The 11772-nt window shown below is 37.9% G+C and overlaps 1 protein-coding gene across 1 annotated transcript; it reads left to right on the forward strand.

The window, feature by feature from the left end:
• Positions 1-4149: 4149 nt before the first annotated feature.
• Positions 4150-8234, forward strand: LOC143184614 (7SK snRNA methylphosphate capping enzyme). The gene is made up of 5 exons (XM_076386970.1): positions 4150-4178; positions 4873-5102; positions 5674-6979; positions 7083-7301; positions 7377-8234. The coding sequence occupies exons 3-5, from the start codon at positions 5684-5686 to the stop codon at positions 8232-8234; spliced, it is 2373 nt and encodes a 790-aa protein (XP_076243085.1). The 5' UTR covers positions 4150-4178; positions 4873-5102; positions 5674-5683.
• The last annotated feature ends 3538 nt before the right edge of the window (positions 8235-11772 follow it).

Consider the following 11772-nt stretch of genomic DNA (forward strand, 5'->3'; position numbering starts at 1 on the left):
CCAGCCGAGGGGAGTGTTAACTGCGAAGGATCAGAGTGGACAGCGGGTCATCAGAAGCATCGGGGGACCTGGTCACATTTCGAACCGTTTCGTTCCACCTTTAATCCGCTATTTCCGAACAGTCCAGAGAATAAATTTAAATATCAAATAGACACGCTTCAATGGGGGAATGGAAGTTTGGCGCAACGATTTCACGTATATTTTTCATTCTAATCGGGTGTGAAAATTGAAAAACAAGGGAACGAAAGGATTCGAATGTCGAACGAAGTGAAAGTCCAGACTGATACGCGAATTATATCGCTCGGTACATATACACGCAAATATTGTCGCAGTTCTCCATATCCGAGGGTCTCCGTATCCGCTGACGTAGCGACGACCCGATGACCCCACCGAACTTTGCGCCACATTAACATGTCGATTTACAAACGTTTATGTGCGTTCGATTTCCGTTCGAGGAAACGTTTCTAATCGAACGGCGACACTGGGTGAGAAATGTTCGCTGGTAATCAGCACCGCGGCGGGATCAGCCCGAACGTTTCGATTAATTATGATACACAAGTGTTCGACGATGATCCTCGTCTTTATCGTAATAACTGTCACGGGAGATACAGATAGGTAATCGATGCTGACAAGTGGTTCTAATTAATCCACTGTTGGAACTCGTTTCTCTAGACGAGAGTGGGGAATACTTGTTTCGTGGATCTACCGAGTGTCGCTAATGTATTTATGGTCGATCAGCTGTTGCTAATGTTGCTTGTAATCGCACAGAAAGCACGATATCTATGAAAAACGTGGGAAAATAGGAAAGATACTAAGTGAAATACGGAAGGGGTAGAGAATATTCTTTGTAGTAATGCTACTTTGACTATCTTGTGAAATAGAAAATAAGCATGTCAACCGACGTGTTATCTTTTGACTCGAAGGAAGTGTATCGGAAACCTCGGTATTTAAGGGAATAGAATACGAAGAAAAATGAAAATTCGAACAGGAAGACAAGTATTTACATATGCAGGGCTAATAAGATTCGATGACAATGCAAATATATGGACTGTGTAACTATTAATAGCTTGGAAAACAAGAAAATACGAATGAGGAAACACTTCGATATAAATAATAATGTATTTGTCAAGCAATTTTGAATTTGTACCAAGGCGCGGTTGAAAGTTGGCTTTCTTATGCTGAAGTTGATTTAGTGCTGCCATCGTAAGGATTTTAACTACAAGTAGAAGAATGGATATGATACTTCATCGATAAGTGCTGAATCTTTAATTTTTGTGTTACATCCAGCATTATCGATTCAGTTAAATATAAGATTACAGCGCTACGAGTAGTAGGAATTGAAATTAAATATCTATATTCACTTCCTACCACTGGTGGCGCTGCAATGTTTTTTCATACTGCATCGATAATGTAGAATATAACACAAAAACATTACAAAAAATTCTCTTGGGTAACAGATCTAGCTTACGCCTCATCTATGAGAGAGCTTTCCATATCGTGCGGAAAAGAAATAAACAAGAGCCACGTTTTATCTGAACGAACGCATGTATTAACTGTTTATTGTTTTACACGAACTAATTGTTTTATTTATAGAAAAGTTTCTGTGATATATTCTACTGAGTATCTAGTTTTTCGCATATTTCCTTAAATAATAGTTCTTTAATGTGATATGATTCTTTTCAGGTATCGAAGGGAGTATTTCATTTTCGAGACTTGTTTGTGAAATATTTGTTTGAGATTCCTCCACTGATTCCTTAGAATTGTTATTTATGTCATGATGCTTGTCAAATCGCGCAATGAAACTAAATCTTTGTAATCTTTCTAAAATTGTTAGGGGAAGTGCACTCAGAGCAATTTCGTATGCTCTGTCCAACGATTTTTTATAATCAATTTTACGGTATCGCGTCTGTAAGAAATATTATTTTGTTAGTCTGGAGCAAGTATCACCACTAACTTATAAATGAATACCTTTTTAATAATTGAACTATATTCAGTTGATATGAGTGGTTTAATATTTCGCTTATGCACCCATGCACTCTGGAATTCCTCCTTATTGCCAGAAAAATACGTAACAAAGTAGTAGGTCTACAAATAATATTTATGTTATTAGATTATACAAAATATAAGTAAATGAAATGACAAGTACTTTACTATTATATATATAAAAATTATAATATTTACAGGACATAAACAATTCCTCCGTAGCTTAAAGTACGTATATGTGTCAGGGCAATCATTGACTATCGCAGGCCACCATGGAAAGCCATATGTTAAAGCCCAAACAATGCTGCCAGCATTGTAATCATTTTCAATTATCTGATCATTAATATGATCTGGTATAGGTCGTTCAGGTATATCACAAGATGCTACTGTTTTATCTACAAAACAAAATAGTAGCATTAAATATACATATGTGCTCCAAATGGTATAAATCCTTAAAAAGTATTTACATACCAGAATTCATTTCACAGTACCATATTTTTGGTACATCCACTGGATCATGATAATCCTCAGTGTATCTGTATTTCTTGCATCCTTTTCTACAACATTCGATCCAAAGACCAATATCCCTCCTAGGCTGCAGCCAATACAATTTCTCTTTCCAACTCAAATTGCTGTCGCACTGAGACACCTCTTCAGCATATGGATCAAATGCTAAAGAACCAAAAAAGACCCCAATGTCTACAATACCTTACAGCTAAAGTAAAAACGTTTAACACGTCTTAAGCTTGCACAAATTTTACTTGTTACAAATCTCTTGACTTATAAAATGCCACTATATGATACAGTCTTATTATAATCTTCCCCTTAAAAGTAACATACTTATGTGATTAAATTAATGGCTAAGCATACACTGTTACACGCGCAAATGCCTTAATTTATCTTTCATATCGGTAGCTTTCGTTTTCAACGTGTGCGTAGATTTTTTATCGTTCTGTATACACCTACCCACAGCCGTTGATCGTGTGACATTATTACTTGTGTTTAATGTAATCCGTAAAAGGCTGCTATCGTTCTCCTTATCGTTCGTTTGTACCTTAATTTTTTTTGCTACATTACGTAAATTAAATCTCCCTTTTTGCGAGAAATTGGATGTGTTAACGTTAGATATAAGCCGTTTACAAGACAGCGTATCGCTAAATTGATTCGATCCATCGCATATGCCACTATTGACGGTGTTACAGACCCCCAACTCGTCCTCGGTGTACTGTAACTTTTTCGGCTTTAAATTCCCCTTTTTACATCGCGTTTTATTCTTAATCGGCGCTCCTGGCGTAGCAAGAGTCTTCTTTTCCATCAGTGGCGTGAAAAAGGAGATACTCGAGCCTGTATCGAACTGCTGCTTGTCGAATAAGTCAAACTACATATAACAGAATCAACACATGAATATAAATTTTCGTGGTTAAACACATCGAGTTATTCGTGTAACTGAAAGTACCTGTGGCAGTAAATTGGGAGATATGTTCGAAAGCATCATTCGTTCAAATTTATTGAACCGCATTATGGAAATTTCGTGTTCCAAGTCCGATCGTTTGAACAGAAGTCTCTGCTTCTCCATTTTGCTCGACTGAAGTTAACGTTCGCGTAGAAAAAAGAAAATGGGTAGAAGGTAACAATTATACTTTCACCTAGTTACGAAAAATAACACTGTAAGAGAAAAGTTTTAAACGGCGCCCCTCTCGAGACGGAAACTACGTAATTTTGCCAGAAAAAAAAACGCGTCCGCGGGAAAGATAAAATCGCCCGAGTGACTCAGGTACGCGCCGCGTTTGCGGGGTTTTCACGACGTTTTCCACGGTATCTGTAGGAAAGCTAATGAGAGCCAATCAAAACTAACATTTGACAAACGACTATCGCATATACTGTGTCGTTTAAAAACTCATTTCGAATTTTCGTGTTTCGTACACATCAACGCCGAATATTTTTTAATTAACCTGCTTGCGTTTAGACTAAAAACACAATAATTTTTCGTGTTGGAAAGATAAAAGACAATAATTGTTGAAATTTTTTTGAAACGTTACAATTGCCGCCGAACACTGTCATTGGTTGATAGAAAATTCGTCGCGCGCAGTTTCAAGCTAATTCGTCGTTCGTGCAATTCAAAAATGATCAGTTATGTCCATCATCAAGCCTCGAGTACTGTCATGCTGTGTATCTGCGCCTTGTATTCGGCAAATGTGAGTATGTTTTTTGAATATAAAAAATGTGGTAGTATTCTTAAAGGATTTTTGTTGTACTTGTCTGTATAAATTGACCAATGAAATCGCGTAATATTTATTCGATCGCCTTTTGCTTCATTTTTTACTTCTTGCTTATTTTAAGATTCATGCATAATCGAACTTCTCTCAATTCGAATAGAGTAGTTATTTATGTGTGTATTCAAGAATGACTATAATATGAGGTCATTTCGCGTCTTCTGTTTATTAATTAAATCAGTTACTTCTTTGATGGATGATGCTAAAAATGGTTACATCATTTCCATTGATATTCAAAGCATATGAAGAAGTGAGTAACAATGTGATTTCATGTACACATATATACATATGTATATGTATATATATGTATGCATGTTTATCTAGTGGATGTTACTTTTGCGCAGAATTTTGTTTATAGAAAATAATATCTAAGAATTTTATTATTTTTCGTGGGTAACCTAATAAACGTTCATTTCATTACAAATTATTTGCCTCTAGAAATATGTTAACTGCTATTAACACAAATACTCTATAAATACTCTATAACCAATAAACGTTGTCATCACATCTATTCTGATTATGTCGCTCCGACGATTTTAACGTAAATATTTGCACGATTTCCCAACAATTTTACGTTCAAACGGTTGGAAAATCGTTGCCGCCTGGTCAAATTCAGTTTCACAGCCGAAAATTGCCGAAGGCACGTTCGGCTCGTTCGGGTGACCACATAGAAAATGGAGTTTGAGCGAAGCAAGCAGAGCAGCAATTCGCCATCGTTGATGGGCGCACAACGATCGTTCTGAGCTGGCTGCGTCGTGTACACCGTGACAAACGTGTATTTTTGTGCTTAATGCGAGCAAAAACTACGCCGAGGTGAAAGCACAGCTGTTTGGGAAACGTACAGAGGTGAGCTTGATCGAGTAGCAGGGTATTTAAGGGTGAAAAGACAGGACGAAAAGTCTGGGTATTGGCGACCATCCGTTTACAGAACGCATAAACCATAATCTGCGCATGCGCGATCGCGGGAACGATAAATTTACGCAGAACGCCGAGTGTTCGTGGTTGTGAAGACTTCGCGGGACAAACGATTGGTTTAATCACGAAAACTTACGATTTTCAAAAATGCGAACGTAATGTAGAAGAATTTTTGTCTATCATATATTTACGTGATAGTACAATCTTAACTTCTACGGGGAATAATACGAATTAACTGTAAAGTGGTTTCCCACACAATGTTTCCTATGTTGTCTTACCGATAACATTTAATTTATGTCAGCTCGTGATTTTGCTTCTGAACCATTTGTTTGCCACGTAGAATTTATGTGCAGGATATTTTCTAAATACGGCTTAAGTATTTTGTAGTTTTCTAATATTTTATATTTTTATACTTATGCTTGTTTTTCCTGAATTATTATAGTCACTAGTGATTCAGAAATAAATTAGATTTCTAGTTCACTTTTGTTTGTTTCTTTTTCAGATTCTGCAACATGTCATCTGCACAAGTCGATCGTCCTACCAAAATGACTTATACGAATAAGAAGGAGAACGAGAAATCAAGGAAAGCTTTCAACAACTCTCATAAGAAACACAAGCATGAGGATAATCGCCATTTTAAGTTTGGACGCAAGCGTCTTCAGAGCTTCACAAACAATGGTAAATTCTTTCCACCATATAAACGTAGAAAGAAGGAGGGCATAATTATTCCTCCAACAAAGTTTCTGCTTGGTGGCAATATATGCGATCCACTAAATTTGAATAGTATGCAAGATGAAGAGATAAATAGAGCTATGAATGCTGTCACCCCTAAATCTAGCCCTCTTCCAACACCTAAGCATAAAAAAGAGGTCATTGAAGTCATTATTCCACCAAATATCTGTGATCCCTTGAATTTGAACAATTGTAATGACAACGACAATGATGAGTATGAAAAGCAACTTATCTCTCCTACGAAAAAAGGTTCTAAGCGCAGAAATAGAAAGAAGAAACGGGCATCTTCAGGTTCTGGGAAAGATGATACAGGTGATCTACCTGAAACTAAAACTAAAGACTGTGATACAACTGATATTACAGAACCGATGGAGCAGGCTGCATCAGAAAATGTTGCAACTGAGCAACAACATTCACGTTCAAGTTCACCACCACCTAATCAACCTAAAGAACCTAAGCCAGAAAGTCCCCAAAAGGACAAAAATAAATTGCGATTGAAAGGTTTAGAAGAGCCTAAAGATAAAAGGCTGCGTAAAATGGATGTTAAAGATAAAATTGTGAGTCCTGTCATTCCTCAACCTGGAGCATGGAAGCCCAGACCACAGCATCGGCCCAGCCAAGATAAGAAAAAGAAGCAAACAATGCCAAACTTCAGAGAGAAAGATGCACGTTTTCAATATGGCAATTACAATAGGTACTACGGATATCGTAATTCTCATTATGACGTGGACCCAAGACTGACAGTGTTCGCTCAACGCAAAGAACTGTTCATTGGGAAAGATGTACTCGACATTGGTTGCAATATTGGCCATATTACTCTGTCTGTTGCAAGAGATTTCTCTGCTCGCAGTGTATCTGGTATAGACATTGATCGAACCCTCATCAATATTGCTAGGAAAAATATCAAATACTATGTCAATTGTGTACAGTCCCCTGCCGGTAACGAAGACAGAGATCATCAGGATGTAAACTTCTTCCCAATGTCTATGCCGATCAATTATGGACCAGTTGATATTCCAGGTTTCACAAAGGATAAAAATGACAAAGGTTTTCCTTATAATGTCACTTTCGTGCAGGTATTGTATCTAAATTATAATAATAATGATAATAATATACAATGTCTTATAAAGTACAATTTATCCTTTAAATTACGGGAAATCTAAATATTCTTATTTTTAGGGCAATTATGTACTCGAGGACGATGCACTGTTATGTACGGAGCAACCACAGTTCGATACCATTCTCTGCTTATCAATCACAAAGTGGATACACTTAAACTTCGGAGACGCTGGTCTCAAACAGGCGTTCAAGCGAATGTACGCACAGTTACGACCTGGGGGAGTTCTGTTGCTGGAGCCTCAAAGCTGGGGCAGTTACTTCAGGAAAAAGAATCTTACAGTAAGTGTTCTATGATTTTGAACTCGTATTCATTTATTTACTGTGTACATGTATTAATTTATGTATGTTTCTTAGGAACGAATATACAAGAATTACCAAAGTATCGAGTTTCGACCGCACAGTTTTACCCAGTATCTCCTTTCCCCAGAAGTTGGCTTTTCCAAGTGCGAGGTACTGTCGATTCCTCCACATCCATCGAAAGGGTTCCAGCGACCAGTATATTTGTTTACCAAAGCTGGCTGCTCGCAAGCTTCTTCAAGCGAGAACACATCAAAACGACAGGAGAGGAAGGAGCAAGCGAGGAGGGAAACAGAGCGACGGGAATACGAGCAAAAGCTTTTCGAAAAAGACGTAACCCAGACCAAGCAGGGGAACATGTCAGAAATTAGCCAACAGAGTAACGAATCTATGAGTCAGTATGAACAATTAGAAAATGTTTATGCACCTAGCGCAACACCTTGCTACGATACACCCGGTTACAATAACGATAGTCAGCCAGCAGACCCCTCGAAGATGTGTTACTTGGATGTAAGTATGGAGAGCGACAAGGCAGAACAAGAGAGTCAAACCAGTCAACAAAACAACGAGCCATCAACAGAAAGTCAAACTTTGAGGAAACGAAACATCGATATGGCGAATGACAATGCTTGCGCTGTAGGGACAAAGAAGTTCAGAACAGTAAACAAGATAGACAATGAACAGTCTAAGACGGTCGTCGACAAGAAGGAAAGAAAAATAGGAGCAGAACCTGTGGCTAAAAATAAAAGCAAATCGGTGACTGAGGATAGCAGAAACAAAAATAGCAAGAACACAGAGGACAAACAAGATACAAGGCCTGAGGAGCAAAGGGACCAGGAAAGCGGATCTAGGAGTCTAAAGGAGGAGAAGCAGACAGAGACGCAACCCTGCAAACTGACCTTGGACAACACGTAAATCATCCTCATTGATGTCCTCTCAAAGTAGAAAAAGAATGGTGCTACCACGCAGACTTCGGCCTGTTTGGTTATCCATTTACTTGGCTAATTCTTTCTTTTTGTTTTTGCCTGTCCTTCCATTCGCTGTTTATCTTGTAAACACTCCGAGAATTGATTGTTTTACGATAGAAGATTCATCGCGATAATAGCGATAAGTGAATGAGAAGACTCTGAGAGATACTTTTTCGAAACCTTTCTCGATTCTAGATTTCCGTTAGTATATAGTTCCGTTGTTCGTTTCTTTCTTTCTTTTTTTTCTTTTTTTTCATTAAGATTTTTACGCCGAGTAAACGGATAGATTTCCCTTTTAGAATACCTGGTGAGGGTTTCAGTGTATATCTGTATCGCGTCTGAAATCGATCTCGAATATTAGAGGGAAGATATCTAGTTGTTACGTGTGACGCAACGTGGTGATCCATTAGAGAGGTACAGAGAGATAAACTTGAGGAGGAATAAACGGGATGTAAACCAGCACTGTACATGATATAAAAATTGTATCGCTTTACTCGTAGTATGTATGTGACATAGCGATTACAGAGCGTGTGTATAATCTGGCTGTGCCTGACCGCATAAACTTAGTAAGAAAGGACAAGACGATGATAATGATAATAATGATGGGCGAAGCAAATTCCAAGTACGTGCCTAATATTGTAAAGCGTTTTGCATTGTGCTATACTATCAGAGAGTACGATCCCAATGACAAAATGTCTTTGAAAATGATCCGCATAAAATAATTATAAAATGGTGAAGAACACGGGGAAACGAGAAGATTCTTCTTTATCGTTGTTCTTGTTTAAATAGAATCTGATACTATATCTAAAAAAAAAAAAAAAAAAAAGTAATAATAATGCAATGTCTTTAAGACAATCTTGATGTAACCATAAAGTGACCTTGAAAGCCATGGACAATTCTAAAATAATCTTGAAGTCTCTGAGACTTGATATGATCTCAAAGGCCTTAAAATAATTCTGTAATTATATCAGAGGCCTTGAGATAATTTTGAAAAAAATCTTGTTGGCCTTATAAGAAATTTGGGAACACTTTTTCAGATTTTGTGTAGAATTATGACGGAACAAAGTTTTCTTGCGTTTCCTAGTGTCCTTCATATCATTTAGGAATTATTTCATTCGGTATTAACCTAGACACCCTGGATATATTTAACAAGTTAGTCAACCGAAGGCTAACACTTTCTTAATTTTACCTCGTCTTTCGAAGGAGGAGCAAGAATAGATATTAGGAGCGATAAAGGGGAAATGAACATTCGGATTGTACTCCGGAATTCAAACTGTTCCGTTCTCGCAATCGTACCGCTGCCATACAATCGTCTTTCCATATGCAAACAAAAAAAAAAGAGAAAAAGAAGCAAAGAACGAAGCGGAACAGCCAGCACAGACAGTTCTCTTTGAAAGCCACCCTGTATCTGAACTAGAGAGGAAAAGAAGGGAAAGCAAAAAGATCACAGTTATCTTAATCATGTTCATCTATTGCGAGGACATTGTCTACTTCTTTACTGTTGTATGTTTATTCTCGCAATCGACTCGACATGGTAGACAATATCCCCCCAGTTTAATGAGAATATTATCTCTTGTTGATCGTACTGAACAGGATAGAAAGATTCGATCATGGTTTTTTGTTCTGTTTTTTTCCTTTTTGGGAATCATACGCGAGAACGAAAATACTGTACAGAGAGCGTTGTGTTGAGCGTGAGACGGATAAATGAATCTTATCGTTTGGGAAACTTTAGACTGTAGAACTGTAAATTTATGTAATTTTAGAGAATCCGAGCGGCGTATTGTTTCATATAGTTGTTATTTATTTATGACGAGAGAAAGAGAGAGCGTGTGTGAGAGGGAGAGCGAGAGAGAGGAAGGAAGAAAAAGAACCGAGAGAACTTTTTGAATTTATTGTCGTGGACGACCCTGGCGTTTTCAGTTGCCGAAAGTATTATTGTATCGTTGACAAAGATCACATACACTCCCATCGTAGAGAAAGAAGAAGAAGGGAGAACAGAGGGTTTTAGATGATAGACTCGCGTTTGTATAAATGTTCCTCAGAGAATAGTTACAGACAGGGGAAGAGGAAGAGAAAGAGGAATAGCGATGAAAGCTTCCGGAAGCGCGCACGTACAGGCGGCTTTTCTTCTTGTATTATCTAGTCTGTGTGTATTCACGGAGAAAGAATAGAATGATCACGCGACAGTCACTTCTGCCTGAAACGAAAAAAAGAAAACGAAGAGCTTTTACTCGATTTGGAATTTCTCCTGCGTGCTCCAGTAACACTTCTGGTCGAGCTTGTTTCGTGCGCTGTATTTCTCGATTGTGACCACTTTTTTTTTCTGAAATCGTCAACTCGCAGGATTAGGAACCAGAAGTTGACGAGGAAAACGCGTCGATAGACCTGCCTTCCTCGATTTAATCGATCCTTTTTTTACTTATAGTATGTAACGATAGTATTTCAGAGGCTGTTCTACGTTTTTTTATATTTTCCTCTTTTGGTTTAAACTGCAACGCACGAACACCTTCGAACAGGAATGTGGACCGACGCGTTTTAATTTGTTCCTTGAATGTTCATCGCCTGGTGCAATATCGGTTGGAGTGTCAGAGGAGGATGAGAACATGGACGGTCGAGAGCGACGCGACGACGAAACAGCACAAATCGACTTCGGGCGCAATCAATTTTCCATGTTGTGTTTGAGAGAATGATAAATATGATATTGAACCACTTAGACGCTTACCAGGAACACTCATAGTGTAAGAGATCAAATTAATTAATAAAGAACCGCTTTGAGTCACCGACTCTTATTTTCTACACTTTTGTGTGCATGGGTAAGTGAGAGTTGTATGCAACGATAGTGAATTGTGTAGAGTACTAAAATACCACGTCTGAATTACTTCACAGTTTACCAACACATTTTTTTTTTACTTTTAGAACTTCCTTCAATCACCAGAAACATCCAAGAACGCAATCCTTTACCTACTTCGAGTATTTTAAATCTAGAGACCCAGTGGAAGCAAATATTCAATCACTATATATCTAATGTGCAGAATTTATTGTAATAAGATAGCTTTTCTACACTGTTACATTACGCTAAGGAGGAGGGGGGATCGTTGAAATCCGTATCATTTTTTAATCAGTTTTGTTTCGGGGTGCATCGAAGACCAAAATTCAGTCCTGTCAGCGATCAGTGACATTCAGGAGTTTATGATCACCTCTATACACATTAATCCATTTGCATCAACAATATGTACATCTACAATATTTGAAAAACTTTCGTCAAGCGGCCACAAATTCACTCTACGCTACTTTTCTTAATAGAAGAAAACGAATTTTCCTTTCGTTCACCTCTAAGGAACGATCCATGAACGACACAAAAGTTCGATGATGCAAATGATTTAATAACAACAATTGCTCGCGCTCTAGGTGTACTTGCAGAGCAGCATGCACCGAAAGGACTGCCAGAGGAATTACAATCGATCCTCTGACATTAGACAATCATC

Source organism: Calliopsis andreniformis, chromosome 10 (genome assembly GCF_051401765.1).
Source record: "Calliopsis andreniformis isolate RMS-2024a chromosome 10, iyCalAndr_principal, whole genome shotgun sequence".
NCBI classification, from domain to species: Eukaryota; Metazoa; Arthropoda; class Insecta; order Hymenoptera; family Andrenidae; genus Calliopsis; species Calliopsis andreniformis.

Coding starts and splice junctions, on each gene's coding strand:
- LOC143184614 (XM_076386970.1), top strand. CDS start 5,684: ATGTCATCTGCACAAGTCGATCGTCCTACCAAAATGACTTATACGAAT. Junction 6,980..7,082: donor ATAATGTCACTTTCGTGCAG/GTATTGTATCTA, acceptor TCTTATTTTTAG/GGCAATTATGTACTCGAGGA. Junction 7,302..7,376: donor TCAGGAAAAAGAATCTTACA/GTAAGTGTTCTA, acceptor TATGTTTCTTAG/GAACGAATATACAAGAATTA.